This window comes from Salmo salar, chromosome ssa12, assembly GCF_905237065.1.
Source record: "Salmo salar chromosome ssa12, Ssal_v3.1, whole genome shotgun sequence".
In the NCBI taxonomy this organism is placed as follows: Eukaryota; Metazoa; Chordata; class Actinopteri; order Salmoniformes; family Salmonidae; genus Salmo; species Salmo salar.
In genome coordinates this window covers 86,630,740-86,658,002 of record NC_059453.1, presented here as the reverse complement: position 1 = coordinate 86,658,002, position 27,263 = coordinate 86,630,740, and the positions used below count along the sequence as shown (strand labels likewise).

The window sequence follows — 27,263 nt, the reverse complement described above, 5'->3', positions numbered from 1 at the left end:
GTCCTTATTCTGCACTCCCACCCACCTGGCATTCTCTCTCTCCCTCTCTCTTTCTCTCTCCTTCTCCCCCGCTTTCCCTCTCTCTATCTCGCTCACTCCCTCCCTCCCCCTCTATCCCAACTTAGCTTTACCTGTCAGTCTTGGCTGCCTCTCCCAGAGCACACACCCCCACAGAGAGCGAGAGAGAGGAGATCAAAGAAACTAAGTCACGTGTCATTTTCCCTTTTTCCAATATGATACAGCTCAGGTCTGGGGTTACACATTTGGACCCAGTAAATCATTCCTCTGGCAGGCAAGTAGAGGGCCTTTTATCAGCTCAGAGATTACATCTTCAATGCCAACCACAGTCAGTTGGGAAGTTGGGAATACTCTATCTTAGACAAAATAGAAAATTACTAAAAATTGTCCTTTGAGGCTAAAATTCTAATTTTGTTTTCTGGTATAATTTGCCAGGGTTGCTTCCTGGCATTGCTGGCAGCATGTATTTTGGCATATCTAGATCACCAACAGTGATCGCAGCAACATAACCACAGTTATTAGTTATGGTAAGCAAAAACATGCATAAAATTTAATTTGAATGCATTCTATTCAGCAACATAATGGCTATCAGGCATTAACAGTAAGTACAAATATGGCCTGTATCCCTTCATAAACATTTGGCTCCAAGGGCCCAGTTGATTGGAGCATAGTGTTTGCTACAACATATTTGTGGATTTGATTCTTGCATGGGTCATAGATACTTAGTTTAAAATGTGTGGTAACTGCAAATCACTTTGTTTACAAGCGTCTGCTAAATAACCATTACTACATTACATTTTCATCTGTTCATCAGCTGATGAGCCAAACTGCTTCTCATCTCCTATACTCTGGCTCCCTCTATTGGGGAAATATTTAAACTACATGACCCTAGAGTAATTACAGAGAAAAGGTGACTTGATCTCTCTGTGATTAGACTACCACTTTTAACTGAAAACAACACGTTTTTTAATTATGTTCTTCTGTCAAAGACTGAAGACCTTAAAATATATGCATCATCCTAGACGTGGAAAAACCGAACCGTGGTGGAATTGGCAGACCCTCATCCAAAAATCATTGCAGTAGTGTAGCAATTGAAGGGGAACAGCTCCATCAGCTCTGGAACTTGAACAACCTGTCTTGTGCCAGGTCCAGACCTCTTTACAGAGACAGTAGTAGGCCTATGTTTAGATACAAGGAGGCAACACTATTATATCTATTATATGATATATTATATTATATCTCATGTGTTGTTGTGCCCCAATGGGAACAAAGACTGAGGGATTGTCCCACCACTCTCACCAGTGTAGCGTTGTAGGGAAACAGGCCGTGTCATAAAGGTCCAGACCCCCCAGGCTTTCATATCTAAATCAGACTGAAATGTATCATCACAAAAATAATGCAGGTGAATGTGAATTTCTCCATGTGATATAGGCCAGGGATTTTGTAGGCCCACAGATCCATGTTCAACTCTGGAAAGCATGCAGTTTACTAGGCTACAGATGAAATAAATTATGATGAACTTCACAGGGTGGTGAAAGTGCAAAGTAATGAGCTTGATGTTCCTTTCCAATACATATCAAGGGTCTTATTCTGGTGACACAATGATCGATGCTTGGCTGCCGTTTTACAAATTAAAATAATCTCTCTCTTTTGTCCAAAGTAATCTCATCATGTATGCTATACCCGCACTGTATCTGCCAGCTGTTGGCTAGAGCGCACATGCCAATACCAGAGTGGGCACATTTGCTATAAACAGTATTTTTTTGTGACAAAATCAAAAAGTTGAAAATGCAAGGAAAACCCATTTAATTTGTATTTTTTATTCAGTACATGGAAATTTAACCGCAAAATGTATTTTTACGTGTACTACCTCATCACGCACAGACTTTTATCCGCAACAAGTTAATTTGATGGAAATACATCTCTGGTGGGAAAATTATAATATTTTATTTATGCAGATTTTAGAATATTCGCATAAAAATCTGTCGCCAATTGGGTGGAAACCTAGCTACTGACAGTCACTCAATTAGCCCACGTCAGCTAAAATGTTTTAGATTGTAAATTAGTCTCGCAGCCAGCTATCTAAACTGTAATCATGGTCGAATTACCAACCGGGAGGGGGGGGCCCATTGATTTTGTTAGTCACTCTTAGTCAGATATCATATTAAAAACTGCAACATTGTTCTCCACCGTATCGCAAAATGTGTAGAATTGCAGGAAATTAACTGTAAAAAATGGCACATTTTTCTCTACGCCCCATGGTAAAATGAGTCGAATTGCATGAATGTAGTTATTCAATTGCTAAATGTTCTCTACGCCCCATGGCAAAATGTGTAGAATTGCAGGAAATTAACTTTTAAACTTCGCTTAGGGCCCCCAACCCCATCAAAGTTGCCCATCCCTGATAGAGATTATCAATTTGTTTTGATAAATGGACAGTCTAGCGCGCAATTTGGAGTGTGTCCCCCCCACAGACAGCAGCGTTCACTAAACCCCTGCCTTCTGAGGGACTCCTTGGTTATTATATGCACTGAGTGTGCAAGTGGTAGGCTATATTTACAGTGAGGAAAACAGTGTCTGTCAAACGTCACATGAGGCCGGAAACGATCGCTTCCTGAAATGCTGTTTATAATCATAGGATCATTTTGTTCTTTGCTACGTTAGTATTGGGTTATTAATTAATTTCTGTTGTCGGGTTAGGTTATTATTCCCACCGCAATGATAAGTAAAGTAAAAAATGCGATGTCCACGCTGGTGGGAGGAATGATACCCCACGGTCATCACCAGCACCACGGATCCGGGAACGTTCATCACCAGAACTGTCACCAGGACGGTCTGCCTCCACGGTTCCCATACGGTCGACCCGAGTTTCTGGACCTTACATCGGAGCTTCTTCAATACTCGACAGAACATGCATCTCGACCTGTGCTGACGTTGAAGAGGGACAGCAGGCTTCCCTGGCGGACAGGATACGCAGAGTGAGTGGTTTCTCGACTGGTCATTCATATGCACTGTTGACAATAAAACCGTTTTAGTGTTGCAGTAGAGCACGCAGTTAACGGTGTGTGGCGAATACGGACACGGTGTTGCTATTGCAAATTCACCAAATAGCACACAGCCTTCTGCTGCTGCTGAAACTGATGCTGTAGCAGCCACTGTCTGGTTACTATGAAACAGTGTAACAAACAATGAACTGCTACAGTTGTTGCAGTTCAATATTTTTTGGGATCTTGTATTTAATATGATCTCGCAAAATGTAGGATAAACAAAAACGTTGAAACGCTACAGACTCACAGTATGTTATATCCAGTAGTAGTCAATGATAATTTGTCCACGTCACTAATGATCTATTATAAGCATTTTCTTTCTTAATTGGACATCAAATAATAGAAATCATGTGACTTAAAGCTATTGCTAGAAATGTGTGTCGTATAGGATATGGATGGACTGTGTACTACTAAAATACGTTTGGTATCTTTCATAAAGATTCAATAAGTCGCATAGTTCAGGGGGTTTTTGTTTTTGTGTTTTTGTTTTAGTTTGCTATGACTTTGTCAGTACATGGCCAGACCAATCAAGTCTTGGGCCTTGGAAAGGGCCCTTGGCATCGAGAGAAAATGTTACTGTTTTCATCAAATTTCCTGCAATTCGGCACATTACAAGAGTATAAGAAATAGGGAGTTGAAAAATGTAGAATTGGTGGATTACTGTGGATACCTGTAAACCTCCCAGGCCCATGTTGCCCAGGGTGAAGAATATAAATTGTAGATGAATAATGTTACATTGTATTGTATTACACCCTCTAAATGTTTTTTATCCACAGATCCTTTGGCCAAAATGTGTTTCATCTTTTGTAGGGCTGGGAGATATGGCCAAAATATCATATCACAATATTTTTCACATTTGTGATGGTATTTGACAGTATTTTATGTTTTTGAATAATAGAAGTTCTAAATAGTTTTTATAAGTAGTTCATGACCCCAGGGTGGCAACAGTTCAATTATAAGTGATTTTAGCCATTCTGATTGTTTTATACTGTTCAATCCAACTTCAACCCAAATCAATTTTCAGCATTTTCATCAATGTCTGCATTTCCTGCACTTGTTATAATTTCCACACTGTGCCACATGGGGCTGTATGATATGGGTCGAAAAAGCTAGGCCTAATTCATTGTTGAACTGTTAGAATCATGGAAATAGAATGATTATTCTAATTCTATAGTTGGAATATAGTGGGCAGCACTTTAAATACATTGTTGTTTGATGAAAAATGCCAGGGAGGAATTATTGTGACAGGGTATGAACCGTGTCGGTCAGTGTTTCCCAGGGGACCCTAAGTAGATGTTACATGACAGGTTTTCTCTTCATATAGCTAACTTGTTGTTGCATTGTCAAGAACCAGTAAGTAAGCATTTTGTTGGATGGTGTAAACCCAGGGCTCTAAAGTGCTACCAATTTGGTGGCACATGCGACTTAAAATGTTGCTGTGCGACCAGTACTTTTATTTTGGGAGCATCCAAAAAATGATCCAATAAAAAACGAAATGTGTAACAACAACACTCTTCTCTTCACTGCTCAAACAAGACAGGCTGATACCTTGTTTACCAATCATAACCAATCATACTGCTACAAATGTTCTGTTTTGTATATTACATTTGTTTGTCCAAAATGAATCACCTATGTAAATATGTTTGCAGTTGAACTTTTGAATACAATTATTAAAAGTTATTTTAATTAATTTGTATTGCCCACTCTCTAGTGATGTATTCTACATCATCAAGGTAACAACTGATGACAATTAAGAATGATAGGAGAGTCATTTGTAGTAAAAAATTAATAAATGCAATCTGGTGCTCCAAGATTTTGTCTGGTGCTCCTTACATTTTAAAATTAGGAGCACCAGTGCTACCAATGAAATAAGTTCATTTAAAGGTGTGTATACCATGTGTGTCCCATACATATAACTAATAAAACATGAAAACTAGCTAGCGCTAGCTAACATATTCATGCTTCCACTATAGACCTTTATAATTCATAAAGGTAATGTTAACTGACTGATATTATCTCATACAAACAAAACATACCGCATAAACTCTAAGCCTGTATTAACCTCAGACCTTATTTCCAGCATTTATCCCCATTAATTTCCCCCCATAGGAATGGCTGAACAAACCAAAGGTAACTTATTTCCAGTTTTTAGGATTACAAGCTGGCGAGCTCTATTCCTCTCTGATTTAAAAGATACCGTTGCACAAACAACATGCTGATCTAGACCTATACCAGCACTGACAATAGCCTGTATTAGCTAGCTACGTTTGCCCAGACTCTTTGTACATTTAGCTAGCTTGTTAGCCAGCTAACTAGCAATTAGCATTTATCGGCCAACAGTTTATTTTAGTCACAACTTACTAAGAAAATACAAACTAGCTGTTTGCAGACAGTTAGATACACAAACTAATAGTGTAATTATAGAACACTTGTGGATTTATATTAAGATGCAAAGTGGAAATCTGCATCGTCGTCCCCAACATTTTGTTCTGAGGTCTTGGCTGATTTCTTTTGATTTTCCAATGGATGTATTATTTCATCAAACTGCAACAGCTAAATTAGTGGCATTAAAAGTGTGAATTTAGTTTGGTACAGCCATTTTAGAATGGAGAAGAATTTAGCTGCTCCCTCTGTACGGATGATCATTACTAAGTCCATTGATATCCTCCATGCTGTTTTTTAAAGTGCAGTCCAAATCACTCTAGTCAGGACAGGGTGGAAACAATGAGCACACAGTGAAGATGGACTCTGGACGCTCCAGCTGGTCAAACTTATCTATGCAAGTTCAGATGTGGTCATTTTGATATCAGAATTTGCAGACAGTCACAACTCTTTTCTGTCCTCTACATTAATGACCTCGTCTTCACTACGGTCAGGACAGCAGACTAAAGAACGGTCTCTTCAGACTGAAAGCACTCTGGCCTCCAGCAACTTTAGACTCCAGAGAGTCCCTCAGCTTCCATCTCCTCCGGCTCTTGGCACTTACTATATCTTTGTCTTATCTAGATCCCTTATGGAATGGCGTTTACTATATCTTTGTCTTATCTAGATCCCTTATGGAATGGCACTTACTATAGCTTTGTCTTACCTAGATCCCTTATGGAATGGCACTTACTATAGCTTTGTCTTATCTAGATCCCTTATGGAATGGCACTTACTATATCTTTGTCTTATCTAGATCCCTTATGGAATGGCACTTACTATAGCTTTGTCTTACCTAGATCCCTTATGGAATGGCACTTACTATAGCTTTGTCTTACCTAGATCCCTTATGGAATGGCACTTAACCATGTCGCACACATTACTGTGGTTTCTGCCTTTGGATTTGATTCATGTTATACAATTGTTCATGGCCCCTCATTTGAATGCACTTATTGTAAGTTGCTCTGGATAAGAGCGTTTGCTAAATGATAATGTCAATGTAATCTCCTCGTGGCATCAATTGACAGATCCTTCACTGATTCACTGAGTGAGGCTGAGATAAATGTTAAGCAGCACGACTGTGGCCAGTGTGCTGATGTTCATCATTGCAGTACAGTTGATTATATTGTTAAATTGTGACACCTATGGCAAACCAGACAGCTACCAATGCTTTTCCAGCCTTGGAACTGTTTGGAGCCATTATACTGCATACTATGTCAATATTTTCACATTGGGTGCATACCCAGAGTGCATTCACACACAACACTTCCTCAAAGCAGTTGCCTCACAGTATAAACAATTAGCAAACAACAGATCTGTCATCTGTCTGTGAAAGCTTTTAGGTGGGAACAGAGAGTCACAGTAAGGCTTACTGTACAGGAATTCAAAGGACGGCTCTAACTTTTTTCAAAGTTGGCATGCTGGAGCTCAGAAGCCTTTTGAATTACTCATACAGTAGCAATCCATCTCAGTGAGCCTGGCATCAATTATCTGTAACCCGGAACTACCTTCCATTGCTTTCCACTTTAAAAGCCTTCAGTCAAATTATATTAGAAGCACAATTTACAAATCGCCCGAAAAGGCTGTGAACACTGCCAAAAACAAAAAGGCTGTGAACGCTGCCTAAAACAAAAAGGCTGTGAACACTGCCAAAAACAAAAAGGCTGTGAACGCTGCCTAAAACAAAAAGGCTGTGAACACTGCCTAAACCAAATAGGCTGTGAACACTGCCTAAAACAAAAAGGCTGTGAACGCTGCCTAAAACAAAAAGGCTGTGAACACTGCCAAAAACAAAAAGGCTGTGAACACTGCCTAAACCAAATAGGCTGTGAACACTGCCTAAACAAGACCTCAGAGTATAAATGTTTGTGTGTTTACTTTCAGTTGTTTCTACCTGTAAACTACTTTTGAAAGTTCAATCGTTATATATACTGAACAAAAATATAAACGCAACATGTAAAATGTTGGTCCCATGTTTTATTAGCTGAAATAAATAATCCCAGAAATGTTCCATACGCACAAAGCTTATTTCTCTCAAATTTTGTGCATGGATTTCTTTACGTCCCTGTTTGTGAGCATTTCAACTTTTCCAATATAATCCATTAGTGTGGCATATCAAGATGCTGATTAAATATCATGATCATTACACAGGTTCACCTTGTGCTAGGGACCATAAAAGGCCACTTTAAAAATGTGCAGTTTTGTCACACAACACAATGCCACAGATGTCTCAAGTTTTGAGGGAGTGTGCAATTAGCATGCTGACTGCAGGAATGTCCACCAGAGCTGTTGCCAGAGAACGTAATGTTAATTTCTCTACCATAAGCTGCCTCCAATGTCGTTTTAGAGAATTTGACAGTGCATCCAACTGGCTTCACAACCGCAGAAACCGTGTAACCACGCCAGCCCAGGACCTCCACATCCGGCTATGCACTCCCAGGCCCACCTATGACTGCACCCCTGCTCAGTCATGTAAAATCCATAGATTAGGGCCTAATGAATTTATTTAAATTGACTGATTTCCTTGTATGAACTGTAACTCATGTTTTTGTTCAGGATATAATTGTATAACCTTGTAAGTACAAGGTTTCGACTATACTATTAGCATATTTCCCCTCAATATATTTTGTACCACCCTCCTTATCTCACTCTGAATGTAATAGAGCGAACAGTTTACCACCTCCAAATGTTATATCAGATCAACTATCACGTGTTCATAAGATAATATATTAACTTGAATAAACGGTTTTACTACTATATTTTCTTCTCAGAAGTTGAATAGTTTCAGAAGTTTGTAGGCCATTGTCATGCAGGTCCTCCTACACTACAACGACTCACTGCATGCTTGAGAAACTGTGACAGGAAACCACAGTCACCTCAGGCAGGAAGAGATCATCTTGAGTTCTGCTGATAAACTTGTATGGCTTTCTTAGAAAACTGATTATGAATGAAGTTAGAATCAGAGTTATTTTGACCACCAAGTTCACTTTGTTAAAGAAATGTGACTCTTTCTCATTTTTGTCATGAGATGAAATCAAACATGAGGCAGTGCAATGGTTAATAACCTCTCCCTCAATGTAACAAAATGAAGGAGCTGATCGTGAACTTCAGGAAGTAGCAGAGAGAGCATTCTCTCATCCACATCAACAGGGCCACAGTGGAGCGGGTGAAAAGATTTAAGTTCCTCAGCGTGCACATCACTGACGACCTGAAATGGTCCATTCACACAGATAGTGTGGTGAAGAAGGCGCAACAGCGCCTCTTCAATCTCAGGAGGCTGAAGAAATTTGGCTTGGCCCCTAGCCACCCGAGCCATGACCTGTTCACCCCACTACCATCTAGAAGGAGGAGACAGTACAGGTTTATCAAAGCTGGGACCGAGAGACTGAAAAACAGCTTCTATCTCCAGGCCATCTGACTGTTAAATAGTTACCACTAGCTGGTTTCTGCCCAGTACCCAGCCCTTAACTTCAGTCACTGTTAGTAGCTGGCTACCACCCGTACTCAATCCTGCTGCACCTTAGAGACTGTTGCCCTATATACATAGTCATTGAACACTGGCCACTTTAATGATGTTTATATATACTGTTTTACCCACTTCATATGTATATACTGTATTCTAGTCAAGGATCATCCAATATAACTACTGCTGTACACACCTTTTCTATTCATATACTGTCCATACTGTCTAAACACACCATCATACACATATATATTTATATTCCGGTTTCGTGTGTATTGTTTTGTATTGTTAGGTATTACTGCACTGTTGGAGCTCGAAACACAAGCATTTTTCCGCAGCTGCTTCTAACATCTGCAAATATGTGTACGCAACCAATAACATTTGATTTGATTTGGTTTATTGAATTGTAATCATCATCACTGTGGTTTGTGATGTATGCTAAATTCTCTTGAGAGGATGAATTATACAACAAATAGAGCACAAAATGTAGATGTTTTCTACAGTATGTCATAATTTCTTAGAAAAAAAGAAGGAACGATTTTCACCAGCAACAAAATAACTTACCCAACTGATGAGGAACTCAGTGGAACTGGAGGCTTCCTCTTTTGAAATTCTCCTACATGAGTTAGCAAGATTTAAAAAAAAACAGATGTTCTTCTGTTTAACGCAGACAAAGTATTTCAGTCACATGTTTACAATGACTGAAACTGTGCCTTGATGAGAAAATATGTCACAAATTGAGTAGAACATGATCTTCATTGTTTTGATCTCGTACATCATGAAGACCAGGGAATGACTGGTTTGCACTTTAATGGACTCACTGAAATTAATGTCTATTTACTCGTAGGCATAAAGTACATTCCTTGGTTGCCAAAGTAGTTATAATGAAATAGACATTGCATATGTGACACATACAAAATAAATCCCATGAATTGTGAATGTAAAATGTTTGTGAACATTTTGAAAAAGCTGCAAGCTCGGACAAAGGAATTGACTTTAGCATCCAGCAGGCAAAAAAAAACAGGCCTCTCTAACCCATTGTATGATATTGACAAACCAGTTGCAGATGTGTTGTAAACAATTATTTATATAATGCACTAGATGACTGATAGGGGGTGCTGTGTTGAAGCCACCGTGAATATATCTTGGCACTCCTCCAAGATTGTAAAAAATACAGAAATGCATTTATTAATGTCTACAATACATTCGTTTTTGGCCACATTTACTCTATTACAGCCACTTCAGTGCATACTTTATATTATGTGAGCTAAACATAAACATTTTTAAAAAATTTACAAATATTAAATCATCCTTAAAGTATAATTGTTTGAGATCTTTTAAGATTACTGTCCCCACTACAACAAAAAAATACTTAAACATTTGAAACATTTAATTGAAATACTGTAGAATTTCATTCATTCCTATGGAGGACTGCTCCTGAGTGGTGCGGCGGTCTAAGGCACTGCATCGCTGGTTCCCTGGTTTGAATCCAGGCTGTATCACATCTGGCTGTGATTGGGAGTCACATAGGGCGGTGCACAATTGGCCCAGGTTTGTCTGGGTTTGGCCGGGGTAGGCCATCATTGTAAATAAGAATTTGTTCTTAACTGACTTGCCTAGTTAAATAAAAGTGTCAATATGTCTGACTGGTGACTTCAAAGCCCAATACATAGCATCATCAATCCAGGGTTTATATACATCATTGGTTATGAAACAACATGAACTGGCCTCAAAGTTGACATCAAAGTTGACATGACCACGATGACTTGTAATTCATGTCCCTGTCATCAGGACTAATGCTCCCCTGGCCACTGCTCTACGGTGCCAGCTTACTGATTACAAACTGGATGGCTTTTTATAATCATGATTTGGGCAGCCATTGCTGTTTCTACCTCATATTAGAACACTGATATCAGAACATCAAACCAAATAGGGATAATTTCCCTCTACCTGTTGAAATAGCATTTATTTTTCCAAATTTGACATAGCCCTTTTGCCACCTTTATATAGCAAGACATTTGCTTAAAAGTGTACTATGCAAAAATTAATATGCCATTTCCTGATTGCTAAAATTCTAATCATTTCCTTAATTTCCGTTTATGTGACAAAACAAGCAAGTATATTTTCCATAACCAAAAATATTGGAGTTTCAGCTGTTGGAACCTAGTGTACAAAACCGAAAGTAAAAGACGCAAAAACAAAACTTAAGAACGGGAAGCATGGAAATAGCCCACATAGAACAGATTTACCGCTTCTTAGACTTGCTTTTAATGAGAATGGCAGATCTATAACACACATTTTTATGTGAATTTGGTCAGGTCGCCCAAAAAGTTACATATTTCAGCTTTAAGAATGATTTCTGAAGAATATGTATAGGCTTAACTAAGCCTTTAAAGTTATAACTTGTTTAGTGCAAGACCATTGTGAAAAGATGAAAGTCAGTATCTTGACTCTGCCCACCATCATCATCATGATCATCATGATCCTAGACAGGTGGCTAATGTACATGATGGACCAGCTTGTAAACCTGTTGGTTAGATACCCCCCATCCTCTCAGGTGATGAAGTATCTCTCTTCTTTATGACTGGGGTAAGGGCACAGCTGTAGAAAACAGACTCTCTCTTTCTCCACACTACTCCTAGTACATCATTAATAATAATCATTTGGTGGGTGCTTATATTTGTCCTATTTCACACATGTACAAATGTGTATTGGAAATGTGTTTTTTTGTGTAATCTAACTCTCCCTGAGACACCCTTGGAGAGTGGAGTCACGGCCAGGATCTGCCATTATCAATGGCGACCATCGACAGAGTTTTCACCTTGTCGGCTCGGGGATTTGAACTAGCGACCTTTCAGTTACTGGCCCAATGGTCTATCCCCTAGGCCACCTCTGTAATAGTTAGGGACACTTTAAGGATTATGCTCCAATTTGTGCAATACATTTTTACTATACGATCCAGCTAATAGCCATTGTTATAAATACCGCTAATTGAATCTGAAAAGGCTATAAAAGTGGCTTGACCCTGTTGGATCCTCGCACCGAAGTGGCAGAGAATCATTGTTTCTCAGCTTTAATGGTACAACAGGGGTGAAACCTGTTGGCAGCCCCTCTTCCGAATCACAAAGCCCTAAGGATAATGGCGTTGTAATGTAATGCATGACTTCATTCCATTTCAGTGTCCTGAAAAGAGTAAACATTGCAGTGATCTGAGGTGAAGGGAGAGAGCTGGAAACTGTCCTCTGTGGCAAAATATTCTTAAAGGGGCTATACTGTATCTAATACATGTGAATGAATAGTATGATATTAACTATGGTAATAGTATACAAGTATGAGAAAAAAAAAACACTCCACCTCTGCTCAGAGTACTGCAGTGTCTACTCCCACATACTGCAAACACAGTCACATGCCCACTGAGCCCCAGTCCGCTGAGATGGTCAGAATATGAAGTCATGCTGCACAAAGCCATTATCGTTAAGCAGCATAGGCCAGTAATGAAAACACTTAATCCCAGTCCTACAGCACTATCTGTTCCACTTTATGTTTTTACATAGATCATAACATTACTATCTCACCATGACAAAATGAAACAATGTCTGCCACACTGATAGGCTCTCATTAGTGATTTATCTGAGATGCACCTTGGTTGGGGGATTTGTCTGTCCAGCACCTGAACCAAGGAGATGTGTATATATTTTCTCATGGATTTATGATATCCCCATACCTTCTTTACCACCATCCCTCCCTCCCCAGGACCATCAATGCTGGGAAGAGCATACTGAATGAGGACCAAGCGTCCTGTGAGCTGCTCTACGTGAATAAGCTGAGCGACAAAAAACAGCGCAACTCCACACTGCTGGATGACAATGGGGTGAGACTACCTGAAATCATAGAATGTTGAGCATTAGTTCTAGTAATTATGATTATATTTGTAGACGGCCCATAGACTAGGCCTACAGTACTACAATAGGAGAGAAGGCAAAGCATGCACACATCCTGGTCCAATGTCTGTATTCTATGTACTACTGCCTCTATAGTGAAGGTTGGACCCTTGGTGACATGCTACAGCAAGGTTCACCCAGGTCTCTCTCTAATACAGCCATGTCTGTTTAAATGTCTCCAGTCCAAACTTCGAAGAACCAGACGTCATTGGGTGGCTGGGGATTTGTTTTTTTTTCCTGGCAAAGCAACGACAATCTCCTTAAGACTGCCCGTTGTACGCTGCTGTATTTAGAAACAGCTTTGTGTGGGTCCGTAGAGCAGCTAACCGCCTTTAGCACACAAAGCCAAAAACCCACTCACTAAGAGATGGCTCCATAATCTCTCAAATGTATTTACACAGCAGAGTCTATAGCAGTCGATACAGTGCTGTTCAAAGGGTTGTGTCATGTCGGGTCAATCGCTCCCGTCCTTCTGCTGGCCTCCCAACCCCCTCCCCTCCTCTATTCTCCATGTTCACCCTCTGTCCCTCCCGTTAATTAATTACATCATTGCTTCGTGTGCCCATCCTCCTCTAGTCCAGTAAGAGGTTAACAGAGTTCCATACTGCTGTCCATTCTGTGCACTGGGCTCTTAGATATGTCCTATCCGTCTGAACATACATTCACTACTACACTATACTTAACACTATTACTTCTTGGCATAGGTGCAAAAGAAGATGGTGAGAGGTAAGATTCACCGATTTGGTGGAAATCTAGTTAGTGGGATTTACCAGCATAAAGAAATCCTGTGGAAGGGAATAAAATCAAGTGGGATATTCACTGTCTTAATATTCACTCTCTTTAGGAGGTTTTTCTGTGGCACAGTAACTGCTGTCATTGTGCACGTATATACTATGATGTAGTGTCATGAAGTTAGAATTATTCCCATCCATTTTCTGACAGAAATTTCCACACTGGAAATCCTTTAGGCATTCACTGAGCTTGTAATTCTCATTGAGTTAAAATCTTGCAAGAGACTTGTTAGAGAGACCCATGTGGCCAGTGTTATTATTTCAGGCTATTTATCTCCTTTCTTACTGTCAGCCTATTTATATTGATATATCTAAATGCATGTTTGATATGATTTGATCTTGATTTGACTTAAACCTTTTCCAGGATGGCACAGGAATCCCTCTGCAGTATTGGGGCATGTTCGATGGCCACGCCGGCTCAGGGTGTGCCATCATGGCGTCCAAACTCCTCCATCGCCTTATCAGAGACAGACTGGAGGATATCGCCCACCTGCTGGAGAACACCTCTGCGGCGCTCCCTATCTGCCTGGCCAAGAATGGCAGCCCCTACCAGGTGTCGGTGAAGAAGGGGGCGAATGCCACCCAGGACCCAGAGGATCCTGACGCCATCTCTGATCCCTCCATCCGCTTCCACATGGAGAAGGCTGTCAGTCTGGAGAGTCTGATCATGGGTGTCATAGAAAACGCCTTCAAACAGATGGTAAGACACAGGCGTACGCTCACAGCATATCACCTTCTACTAGTCTCGCGAGACCATTCTTCCAAATCTCCTCTCAGCGAAGCCTGGGTATCTGAGGCTAGCATTTTACCACATTAGAGACGGGATACAGTAGCTATTGAGCAAAATGGGTTTCACAGAAAGCATTGATTATTTATCTTTTGGTAGTCGTTATCTCTCAAGTTAAGTATAACCTCTTTAATGCAATAAGTGCTACTGACTTCATTCTGCAAGCCATTGAATGAATGACCTTTTGTTTTCTGTTCCTTTTCTGTTGATTACAGGATGAACTGATAGAGAAAGAGAAGATGTCCTATACCATCTCTGGTGGTTGTTGTGCCTTGGCTGCCATTCATTTGATGGGGAAGCTCTACGTTGCCAATGCAGGAGACAGCAGGTAGGTCAAAACGTCAAACTGATCGCAGCAGGAATGATTAATGCCCTAATGGCTAATGACTGATGTATTACAGGCCTGCATGTTGTACACATTCAACTCAATATATTTGATTTCAGTCACTCAATGCAGAGTTGAATGACTGAAACAGAGGTTAAAGGTAGTGATAACATGATGCCCATAGCCATTGATTCAGAGGTTTCCTTTGGTCATGCTCATAATAATGGCACACAGCAGTTCTTTCGACCTCTGTTGGCCACTCTTTGTACTGCAACACCATTCATTGTGAACCGTAAGCTCCTGGTAGAACTTGCCCATAGGCACAGATCTAGGATCAGTATACTGTTTGTCAATCTTAGTCTAAACCGACCTTAGATCAGCATCTAGGGGCAATAATCATCCAGTAACATCCCTGGACTTCATGCTGTGTCATCCCTCTTTACACCACATTATCTGTCTGAGGGTCCTCCTAATATGGGGTCACATTATGGTGTCTGTCTTTGTCATCATACAGTATGTTGTTGTCCCTCCCACAGAAATAGAATCACTATTCATTCTACTTTGGTTCTTCCTCTGTCTCTACAGAGCCATCATCATCCGTAACGGTGAGGTCATCCCCATGTCCAACGAGTTCACACCAGAGTCTGAGAGGCAGCGCCTGCAGCTTCTGGTGAGGACGGGGTTAATGCATGTATTTATGAATTACTTATTTAAAAGGGAGATTCACTCATAAATTAGAGTTTGTCAGATGTTTTCAGACTTTAGAGTTCTGAAAACATCTGAGTAACTTTGATTTTAAAGTGGAATGTCCCTTTAACCAGGTGAGTCCCATCACCACGGGATATGAACCGCTTTTCCAACGGTGCCCTGGACAAAAAGGAAGATGCAGGGGAGAGGGAGGGTGATGTTATTTAATGTCTGATTCAGACTACATTTTTATTAATTTACTGTCTGCTTGGTGGGTGGCTGGCTGTGTGGGAGAGTGGTGGAACCCTCAAGGAGAGAGATGAATGATACTGTGTGTTGATTGTGCATCACAGCTATATAATGTTCCCCTCTCACTTTTCTTACTGCCATGACACTTCCTTGATGATATGTTTATCAGGGTTGGGGACGATCCCATTTCAATTCCAGACAATTCAGGAAGTAAACTGAAATTCCAATTCTCTTCATTGCTTTCCAATGCGGAAAATGTGGAATTGGAATTTGGTTTACTTTCTGAATTGACTGGAATTTACCCCAACTCTGATGATTATTGCTCTATTCACATCTTAAAAATATATTAAATGAATGATCCATTTTGTCACAAGACAAGTCAATTTGACATGAAAGTTTGTCATGTAAAGTTTTGTCACTGTTTTCTCTGCTCTGTGTGTCCCTGCAGGGCTTCCTGAGACCGGAGCTGCTTGGGAACGAGTTCACGCCCATGGAGTTCCCTCGCAGGATCCAGTACAGGGAGCTGGGCAGGAAGATGCTCTTCAGGGACCACACAATGAATGGCTGGTAAATGACAGCTGTTGTCGAACATGTGTGTTACTTTTCAGGCCATTGTATTTTTTATGATTAGGGCCAGGAGTTTTTACAGACCACATAACCTGACCAGGAAAATAATATACTTCTTGAAAGAATAGAATCACTAATCCCTAACCCTTAATCCTATTTGTTGCAGGGCTTACAAAACCATCGTAGAAGACGACCTCAAGTTCCCACTCATATATGGAGAGGGCAAAAAGGTGAAACACTTGGTCATGTTTATGGACTGGGTACTGGTGGACATAACAGAACAGCACAGTAGATGTATGGTGCTGTAAGGTCTACCATGGGTAGGGGACAGTAGATATATGGTGCTGTAAGGTCTACCATGGGTAGGGGACAGTAGATATATGGTGCTGTAAGGTCTACCATGGGTAGGGGACAGTAGATATATAGTGCTGTAAGGTCTACCATGGGTAGGGGACAGTAGATATATGGTGCTGTAAGGTCTACCATGGGTAGGGGACAGTAGATATATGGTGCTGTAAGGTCTACCATGGGTAGTTTTACATTAGATATATGGTGCTGTAAGGTCTACCATGGGTAGGTTTACAGTAGATATATGGTGCTGTAAGGTCTACCATGGGTAGGGGACAGTAGATATATGGTGCTGTAAGGTCTACCATGGGTAGGGGGCAGTAGATATATGGTGCTGTAAGGTCTACCATGGGTAGGGGAGAGTAGATATATGGTGCTGTAAGGTCTACCATGGGTAGGTTTACATTAGATATATGGTGCTGTAAGGTCTACCATGGGTAGGGTCAGTAGATATATGGTGCTGTAAGGTCTACCATGGGTAGGGGACAGTAGATATATGGTGCTGTAAGGTCTACCATTGGTAGGGGTCAGTAGATATATGGTGCTGTAAGGTCTACCATGGGTAGGGGACAGTAGATATATGGTGCTCTAAGGTCTACCATTGGTAGGGGACAGTAGATATATGGTGCTGTAAGGTCTACCATGGGTAGGAGACAGTAGATATATGGTGCTGTAAGGTCTACCATGGGTAGGGAACAGTAGATATATGGTGCTGTAAGGTCCACCATGGGTAGGGGACAGTAGATATATGGTGCTGTAAGGTCTACCATGGGTAGGGGACAGTAGATATATGGTGCTGTAAGGTCTACCATGGGTAGGGGACAGTAGATATATAGTGCTGTAAGGTCTACCATGGGTAGGGTCAGTAGATATATGGTGCTGTAAGGTCTACCATGGGTAGGGGACAGTAGATATATGGTGCTCTAAGGTCTACCATTGGTAGGGGACAGTAGATATATGGTGCTGTAAGGTCTACCATGGGTAGGGGACAGTAGATATATGGTGCTGTAAGGTCTACCATGGGTAGGGGACAGTAGATATATGGTGCTGTAAGGTCCACCATGGGTAGGGGACAGTAGATATATGGTGCTCTAAGGTCTACCATGGGTAGGGGACAGTAGATATATGGTGCTGTAAGGTCTACCATGGGTAGGGGACAGTAGATATATGATGCTGTAAGGTCTACCATGGGTAGTTTTACATTAGATATATGGTGCTGTAAGGTCTACCATGGGTAGGTTTACAGTAGATATATGGTGCTGTAAGGTCTACCATGGGTAGGGGACAGTAGATATATGGTGCTGTAAGGTCTACCATGGGTAGGGGACAGTAGATATATAGTGCTGTAAGGTCTACCATGGGTAGGGGACAGTAGATATATGGTGCTGTAAGGTCTGCCATGGGTAGGTTTATATTAGATATTTGGTGCTGTAAGGTCTACCATGGGTAGGGGACAGTAGATATATGGTGCTGTAAGGTCTACCATGGGTAGGGGGCAGTAGATATATGGTGCTGTAAGGTCTACCATGGGTAGGGGACAGTAGATATATGGTGCTGTAAGGTCTACCATGGGTAGGGGACAGTAGATATATGGTGCTGTAAGGTCTACCATGGGTAGGGGACAGTAGATATATGATGCTGTAAGGTCTACCATGGGTAGTTTTACATTAGATATATGGTGCTGTAAGGTCTACCATGGGTAGGTTTACAGTAGATATATGGTGCTGTAAGGTCTACCATGGGTAGGGGACAGTAGATATATGGTGCTGTAAGGTCTACCATGGGTAGGGGGCAGTAGATATATGGTGCTGTAAGGTCTACCATGGGTAGGGGAGAGTAGATATATGGTGCTGTAAGGTCTACCATGGGTAGGTTTACATTAGATATATGGTGCTGTAAGGTCTACCATGGGTAGGGTCAGTAGATATATGGTGCTGTAAGGTCTACCATGGGTAGGGGACAGTAGATATATGGTGCTGTAAGGTCTACCATTGGTAGGGGTCAGTAGATATATGGTGCTGTAAGGTCTACCATGGGTAGGGGACAGTAGATATATGGTGCTCTAAGGTCTACCATTGGTAGGGGACAGTAGATATATGGTGCTGTAAGGTCTACCATGGGTAGGAGACAGTAGATATATGGTGCTGTAAGGTCTACCATGGGTAGGGAACAGTAGATATATGGTGCTGTAAGGTCCACCATGGGTAGGGGACAGTAGATATATGGTGCTGTAAGGTCTACCATGGGTAGGGGACAGTAGATATATGGTGCTGTAAGGTCTACCATGGGTAGGGGACAGTAGATATATAGTGCTGTAAGGTCTACCATGGGTAGGGTCAGTAGATATATGGTGCTGTAAGGTCTACCATGGGTAGGGGACAGTAGATATATGGTGCTCTAAGGTCTACCATTGGTAGGGGACAGTAGATATATGGTGCTGTAAGGTCTACCATGGGTAGGGGACAGTAGATATATGGTGCTGTAAGGTCTACCATGGGTAGGGGACAGTAGATATATGGTGCTGTAAGGTCCACCATGGGTAGGGTCAGTAGATATATGGTGCTGTAAGGTCTACCATGGGTAGGGGACAGTAGATATATGATGCTGTAAGGTCTACCATGGGTAGTTTTACATTAGATATATGGTGCTGTAAGGTCTACCATGGGTAGGTTTACAGTAGATATATGGTGCTGTAAGGTCTACCATGGGTAGGGGACAGTAGATATATGGTGCTGTAAGGTCTACCATGGGTAGGGGACAGTAGATATATAGTGCTGTAAGGTCTACCATGGGTAGGGGACAGTAGATATATGGTGCTGTAAGGTCTGCCATGGGTAGGTTTATATTAGATATTTGGTGCTGTAAGGTCTACCATGGGTAGGGGACAGTAGATATATGGTGCTGTAAGGTCTACCATGGGTAGGGGACAGTAGATATATGGTGCTGTAGGGTCTACCATGGGTAGGTTTACATTAGATATATGGTGCTGTAAGGTCTACCATGGGTAGGGTCAGTAGATATATGGTGCTGTAAGGTCTACCATGGGTAGGGGACAGTAGATATATGATGCTGTAAGGCCTACCATGGGTAGGTTTACATTAGATATATGATGCTGTAAGGTCTACCATGGGTAGGTTTACATTAGATATATGGTGCTGTACGGTCTACCATGGGTAGGGTCAGTCGATATATGGTGCTGTAAGGTCTACCATGGGTAGGGGACAGTAGATATATGGTGCTGTAAGGTCTACCATGGGTATGTTTTCATTAGATATGTGGTGCTGTAAGGTCTACCATGGGTAGGGGACAGTAGATATATGGTGCTGTAAGGTCTATCATGGGTAGGGGACAGTAGATATATGGTGCTGTAAGGTCTACCATGGGTAGGGGACAGTAGATATATGATGCTGTAAGGTCTACCATGGGTAGTTTTACATTAGATATATGGTGCTGTAAGGTCTACCATGGGTAGGTTTACAGTAGATATATGGTGCTGTAAGGTCTACCATGGGTAGGGGACAGTAGATATATGGTGCTGTAAGGTCTACCATGGGTAGGGGGCAGTAGATATATGGTGCTGTATGGTCTACCATGGGTAGGGGACAGTAGATATATGGTGCTGTAAGGTCTACCATTGGTAGGGGACAGTAGATATATGGTGCTGTAAGGTCTACCATGGGTAGGGGACAGTAGATATATGGTGCTGTAAGGTCCACCATGGGTAGGGGACAGTAGATATATGGTGCTGTAAGGTCTACCATTGGTAGGGGACAGTAGATATATGGTGCTGTAAGGTCTACCATGGGTAGGGGACAGTAGATATATGATGCTGTAAGGTCTACCATGGGTAGGGGACAGTAGATATATGGTGCTGTAAGGTCTACCATGGGTAGGGGGCAGTAGATATATGGTGCTGTAAGGTCTACCATGGGTAGGGGACAGTAGATATATGGTGCTGTATGGTCTACCATGGGTAGGGGACAGTAGATATATGGTGCTGTATGGTCTACCATGGGTAGGGAACAGTAGATATATGGTGCTGTATGGTCTACCATGGGTAGGGGACAGTAGATATATGGTGCTGTAAGGTCTACCATGGGTAGGGGACAGTAGATATATGGTGCTGTAAGGTCTACCATGGGTAGGGGACAGTAGATATATGATGCTGTAAGGTCTACCATGGGTAGGGGACAGTAGATATATGATGCTGTAAGGTCTACCATGGGTAGTTTTACATTAGATATATGGTGCTGTAAGGTCTACCATGGGTAGGTTTACATTAGATATATGGTGCTGTAAGGTCTACCATGGGTAGGGGACAGTAGATATATGGTGCTGTAAGGTCTACCATGGGTAGGGGACAGTAGATATATGATGCTGTAAGGTCTACCATGGGTAGTTTTACATTAGATATATGGTGCTGTAAGGTCTACCATGGGTAGGTTTACAGTAGATATATGGTGCTGTAAGGTCTACCATGGGTAGGGGACAGTAGATATATGGTGCTGTAAGGTCTACCATTGGTAGGGGACAGTAGATATATGGTGCTGTAAGGTCTACCATGGGTAGGGGACAGTAGATATATGGTGCTGTAAGGTCTACCATGGGTAGGGAACAGTAGATATATGGTGCTGTAAGGTCCACCATGGGTAGGGGACAGTAGATATATGGTGCTGTAAGGTCTACCATGGGTAGGGGACAGTAGATATATGGTGCTGTAAGGTCTACCATGGGTAGGGGGCAGTAGATATATAGTGCTGTAAGGTCTACCATGGGTAGGGTCAGTAGATATATGGTGCTGTAAGGTCTACCATGGGTAGGGGACAGTAGATATATAGTGCTGTAAGGTCTACCATGGGTAGGGTCAGTAGATATATGGTGCTGTAAGGTCTACCATGGGTAGGGGACAGTAGATATATGGTGCTCTAAGGTCTACCATTGGTAGGGGACAGTAGATATATGGTGCTGTAAGGTCTACCATGGGTAGGGGACAGTAGATATATGGTGCTGTAAGGTCTACCATTGGTAGGGGACAGTAGATATATGGTGCTGTAAGGTCTACCATGGGTAGTTTTACATTAGATATATGGTGCTGTAAGGTCTACCATGGGTAGGTTTACAGTAGATATATGGTGCTGTAAGGTCTACCATGGGTAGGGGACAGTAGATATATGGTGCTGTAAGGTCTACCATGGGTAGGGGACAGTAGATATATAGTGCTGTAAGGTCTACCATGGGTAGGGGACAGTAGATATATGGTGCTGTAAGGTCTGCCATGGGTAGGTTTATATTAGATATTTGGTGCTGTAAGGCCTACCATGGGTAGGGGACAGTAGATATATGGTGCTGTAAGGTCTACCATGGGTAGGGGACAGTAGATATATGGTGCTGTAAGGTCTACCATGGGTAGGTTTACATTAGATATATGGTGCTGTAAGGTCTACCATGGGTAGGGTCAGTAGATATATGGTGCTGTAAGGTCTACCATGGGTAGGGGACAGTAGATATATGATGCTGTAAGGCCTACCATGGGTAGGTTTACATTAGATATATGGTGCTGTAAGGTCTACCATGGGTAGGGGACAGTAGATATATGGTGCTGTAAGGTCTACCATGGGTAGGGGACAGTAGATATATGATGCTGTAAGGTCTACCATGGGTAGGGGACAGTAGATATATGGTGCTGTAAGGTCTACCATGGGTATGTTTTCATTAGATATGTGGTGCTGTAAGGTCTACCATGGGTAGGGGACAGTAGATATATGGTGCTGTAAGGTCTACCATGGGTAGGGGACAGTAGATATATGATGCTGTAAGGTCTACCATGGGTAGGTTTACATTAGATATATGGTGCTGTACGGTCTACCATGGGTAGGGTCAGTCGATATATGGTGCTGTAAGGTCTACCATGGGTAGGGGACAGTAGATATATGGTGCTGTAAGGTCTACCATGGGTATGTTTTCATTAGATATGTGGTGCTGTAAGGTCTACCATGGGTAGGGGACAGTAGATATATGGTGCTGTAAGGTCTACCATGGGTAGGGAACAGTAGATATATGGTGCTGTAAGGTCTACCGTACTGTAGGTAGATCCACATTATTTTTCCTGACCAGGTAAAACCCTGACCAAGTCATGGGACATTGGATTGGCTATACAGTAAAGTATAGCTGGGTCTTCAAACCACATGTAGAGTTTCGGTTATCCTCCCGCCCTCGTCATGTTTCCCTGACAGGAATATTGCTTAGCTGCTTAGCTTAGTTGTCCTCCCCGAACTGTGAATCTGTCTCCGTTCGTTCGTATGTTCGTCACACACGATGTCTCAGACAGCACTGGTCCAATTTTGACTAAACTTGGGTGAATGATGCGTCTTACCATAAAGATCTGGCATTTACAAAATTACACAGATTGGCCCAAGGCAGGAGCTACAGTAATTAACTGAAATGTGGTAGTCACACATCTAATTTGGCCCGGGGGGACGACGACATGTTTACTGTTGCCTTGTTTACGCTGCAGGACAGTTCACCTGCAGGACAGACATAACAAGATATCATTTTTAGTTGTTCATTCCACTGTATGTGTGGGAGGATTTCATGGTTGTTACTGAACTCTCCCAGTCTTTAGCTGTGTGGTTAAAGATAAGTGCTCCTGAGTCACGAATCCTTCATAAGTGGATTTTTCTAAAATCTAAGCATATCCACAGGCACTAACCCACATTATTCACATTGTGTGTGTGTGTGTGTGTGTGTGTGTGTGTGTGTGTGTGTGTGTGTGTGTGTGTTAGGCCCGTGTCATGGCCACCATTGGGGTAACACGTGGCCTAGGGGATCATGACCTGAAGGTGTACAACTCCAACATCTACATCAAGCCCTTTCTCTCCTGCTGCCCAGAGGTGAATGAGAGATGTTATGTTGTTTGTGTCTAGGACCATTTATCGCCCACTATCTGCAAGATCAAGACTTGTCTAGAAGCATCCTAGTGTGTTCCAAATCTTGGCTGACATCTAATGACATAAGTTTACTTTATTTTGGCTAATCAATCTATGTATTGTCCAGTATTTTATTGATTATCCTGAAAAGCAAAGATATCTGATCCAAATTCATTGATAGATGGGAGGCCTCTATGATTTATCATATTATTACAGCCGTGTTTAACACTCGATCTGCACTCCTTCCCTCCTGTATCTCCTCCAGGTGATAGTGTACGACATGTCTGAATACGAGCACGGCCCTGACGACGTGCTGGTGATGGGTACAGATGGGCTGTGGGACGTGACCACGGACAGGGAGGTAGCAGACACAGTTTCAGGCTTCCTGTCCTGCTGCGAGCCCACTGATCCTGTGAGGTACTGTACTGTAATCTCTAGTCTGTAATCTACACAATATTAGACCTCTGATTAATTCTTGAATTAATTAATAAGATGAGGTCTAAGGGTATTCCATAGTGACTGCGTTCGAGATAAGTCACGGGTCAAAGACTGTACCTGTTAGCAGCATGTGTCCCACGTTCGAAGCTACATCCATAATCGGTAGACGGTCCTGATTGAAGAATCGCTGTTTGCGTCGCCGAGCAGTGAACAATAAACCATTCAATCCAGTTTTTAGATGCCGCCCCCCTCCCCAAATCAAAATATAATATGAATGTCAACGTTTTTATTTCTCTTTGCCCGCACACCTGTCTGTGGTTCACACCTGTCTGTGGTTCACACCTGTCTGTGGTTCACACCTGTCTGTGGTTCACACCTGTCTGTTGTCAGCTAATGAGTCCCTATAAACGGACAGGTGCTAGCCCAGACAGGTAGTAAAGGAAACACATAAAGCTAGAACAAAACATTGCTGCATTGCATTTGTAAGATAAATATTAATATCCTTGCAATGTACTTCACTTTTGAGAGGCATTGAACTATGCACTGATTCAGAGATGTCTGACGGACCACAGGGATGCCAGGCAAGAACAGAGCAATGAATGGCTCTGAATGAATGGCCAATTCAATGAAGAATATGCCACAGCTATAGGCCTAAAGAGGCCAGCTAAAACCTGAACATGAGTACTGAGTCATATCTGGACTAGGCCAACATAAGAATGGATTGGCCACATTCAGAAACTAACCAAACACAGAGACACATATAATAACATGCTTGGTAGGCAGAACTATGAGTGCCACAATAAATAGCTTGACATAAATATGGCAATGCCTTTTTTATGAACCATAATCTAATAAACTATTGCGGTAGTGTGAAACGATACCAGGACATGTGGTCATATAGGTAAGAGCCATACGTGAAGTTCAGAAGTATCATAACTATGTAAGCACAGTCAACATTGAATGAATAGTACTCACTACTTAAACTACAACTAGGCCATCTCTACTACTGGTGTTACCGAATGCCCATTTCCCTGCTTTTTTTCTAAACTCACCTGACGCCCAAGGCAGCGGAGCCAGGGAGACACACCTGAGGCAGAGAATGGCTGGTTGCCTTGTCATAGAAAGATGTGATTCATACTATTACAGTTGCTACCAATTAAAACAGTGTAGATATCACAGGGGGTTGGTGGCACCTTAATTGAGGAGGACTGGCTCGTGGTTTGGCTGGAGGGAAATAGGTGGAATGGTATCAAATACATCAAACACATGGTTTCCATTGGCTTCGTTCCAGACATTATTATGAGCCCTCCTCCTCTCAGCAGCCTCCACTGCTAAATATTGAATATTCAGGTAGCCTTGAAAAAAACTACTGAATATCGGTTAGTAAATCAGGAGTATTTAAATGATATCTCCACTAGAGGCCAGTATCTAGCCTGTACAAATGACTACGGTACTTTTGAAATGGCAATACCTTTTTGACAAACACCTTCACATAACACATATTTGGGATGCATTGCAAATTCAATTCATGAACATTAAAAAAATACTAATTTGAAATAAATTGCACTTTTCCATGTTTTGACCCCAACTCTTCTCATCCAGATACACGCTGGCTGCCCAGGACCTGTTGATGCGGTCGCGAGGGGTCCTGAAAGAGAGGGGCTGGCGGTTACCCAATGAGAGGCTGGGTTCAGGAGACGACATCACTTGTTATGTGATCCCCTTGGCGGGACCGGCAGGGCCCGAGACAGAGACATGACAGGCCCTGTCCCACCACCCCGCCAGGAGAGGACTAGTTCCCTAGGACCGACCAGTGTCACTCCGTCCCCCCTACCCTAGCCTGGGGGAGGGGGAAAGAAAACACCTCTCTTGTAGGGAAGCCTCAGGTTGGAGAGCCGGCCACTAACACGTGTTGACCGGCCCATTCCCTTGGCTCCTACAACAACACACTCACCCACCGGGTTCTCCTTATTGTTTATATTTGGTACTCCTGTAACCAGTGTTCAATAACATTACCCGACCAACCGACTGACACATGTCCATTTCTGAAACCTGCTCTTTATGATCGCTATTTAACCAGACATCTGCCCCTGTAGTTTCACATTTGAATCTCTCTAATTGAATGGCTGATCATTTCATCAGGGTTGGTTTGGCCATCATCTTATAGCAGTGCTAGGTACGCCTTTCTGAGTAAAATCTGCCTATTAGCTTATGACCCCCACATGTGATTTATGTCATGCTAAATTGGTAAAATAATCTAACTTATGGTTTGGGTAGAGCACAGTATGACAGGTGAAGGTAGATGGCCATGCATATTGTTTAACGCAGATTGCGTGACTAGCCTCAAGTAGGAGTGACGCCACTTCTCAGAAGGCAGTGGAGCACTGTGAGAAAATATCTATATAAGCCCCATGTCAAAGGTCGGGAGATGCGTCTGAAACACGGACAGGGATGAGGAAGACACAGAGAATGAAGAGGGAAAAGTCTGTGACCTGTCCCGTGCCAATGTTTCAATGTCCAATGTCAAAGCAGCAGTGAATGATGATTAAGATGTGAAACCTGAAGCACTTTAAGACAGTCTGTCTGTTTAGTGGTTATAAATTCAATGGCCTTTCTTAAATTATGTATGTTTAGAGATATCTTTTAGATTTTTATTGTTGTCACCAAGAAAGTAGATTGTATTTTTTTGTGTCAGAAATGACTAAGCTGGACTGAGATGTTCATGACATTAGTCTGTTGTAATGTAATTCGATCCAACTCAAATATCAAAGGGTCTTTTGGCATATAGGCGCAATGTCGTTTTGAATTTGAATGAAACAAAGCTTTCTTTCCTCTCAAAGTGATCCTATGCATCAGTTTGAGTATTTTCTCCCAGATTTAAAAAAGATACACACTTTTATGCTGCAATTAAATAGTGCACTGGATGTGTTATCTTCTACTTTATTTTCTGGATTGACAACCTGTAGTAGAGTATCTGTCAGTATGTGATCAATTTCACTTGACTGCCTTACTAACACTCGAGGGACACTGTGCCAGGGCCTGTATGTTAATGTTAACTCATTCATATCAAATACTTCATTTCAGTCATGTTAAAAGTTGCTAAGACAAATGTATGCCCTCAAATGTCTTACATCTCTCTGTAGCCACTAGGTACGTTATCCAGAGCTTTTGAGAACTTTGGTTAAAAACGGTATCATACATTGCTTTATTTATAATAAAAAGAGGTAGAGAATAAAGTATATTTTAATACCAAAA

At 41.9% G+C, this 27,263-nt stretch overlaps 1 protein-coding gene across 1 annotated transcript; it reads left to right on the top strand.

Annotated features, from left to right (window-relative positions):
- The first annotated feature begins 2,640 nt into the window (after positions 1-2,640).
- Positions 2,641-27,263, top strand: ppm1h (protein phosphatase, Mg2+/Mn2+ dependent, 1H). The gene is given in 10 exon segments (NM_001140246.1): positions 2,641-2,996; positions 12,703-12,820; positions 14,046-14,381; positions 14,684-14,796; positions 15,379-15,463; positions 16,178-16,296; positions 16,463-16,526; positions 23,427-23,534; positions 23,836-23,987; positions 25,611-27,263. Coding segments are annotated over 10 exon segments (1,512 nt in total). The 5' UTR covers positions 2,641-2,736; the 3' UTR covers positions 25,768-27,263.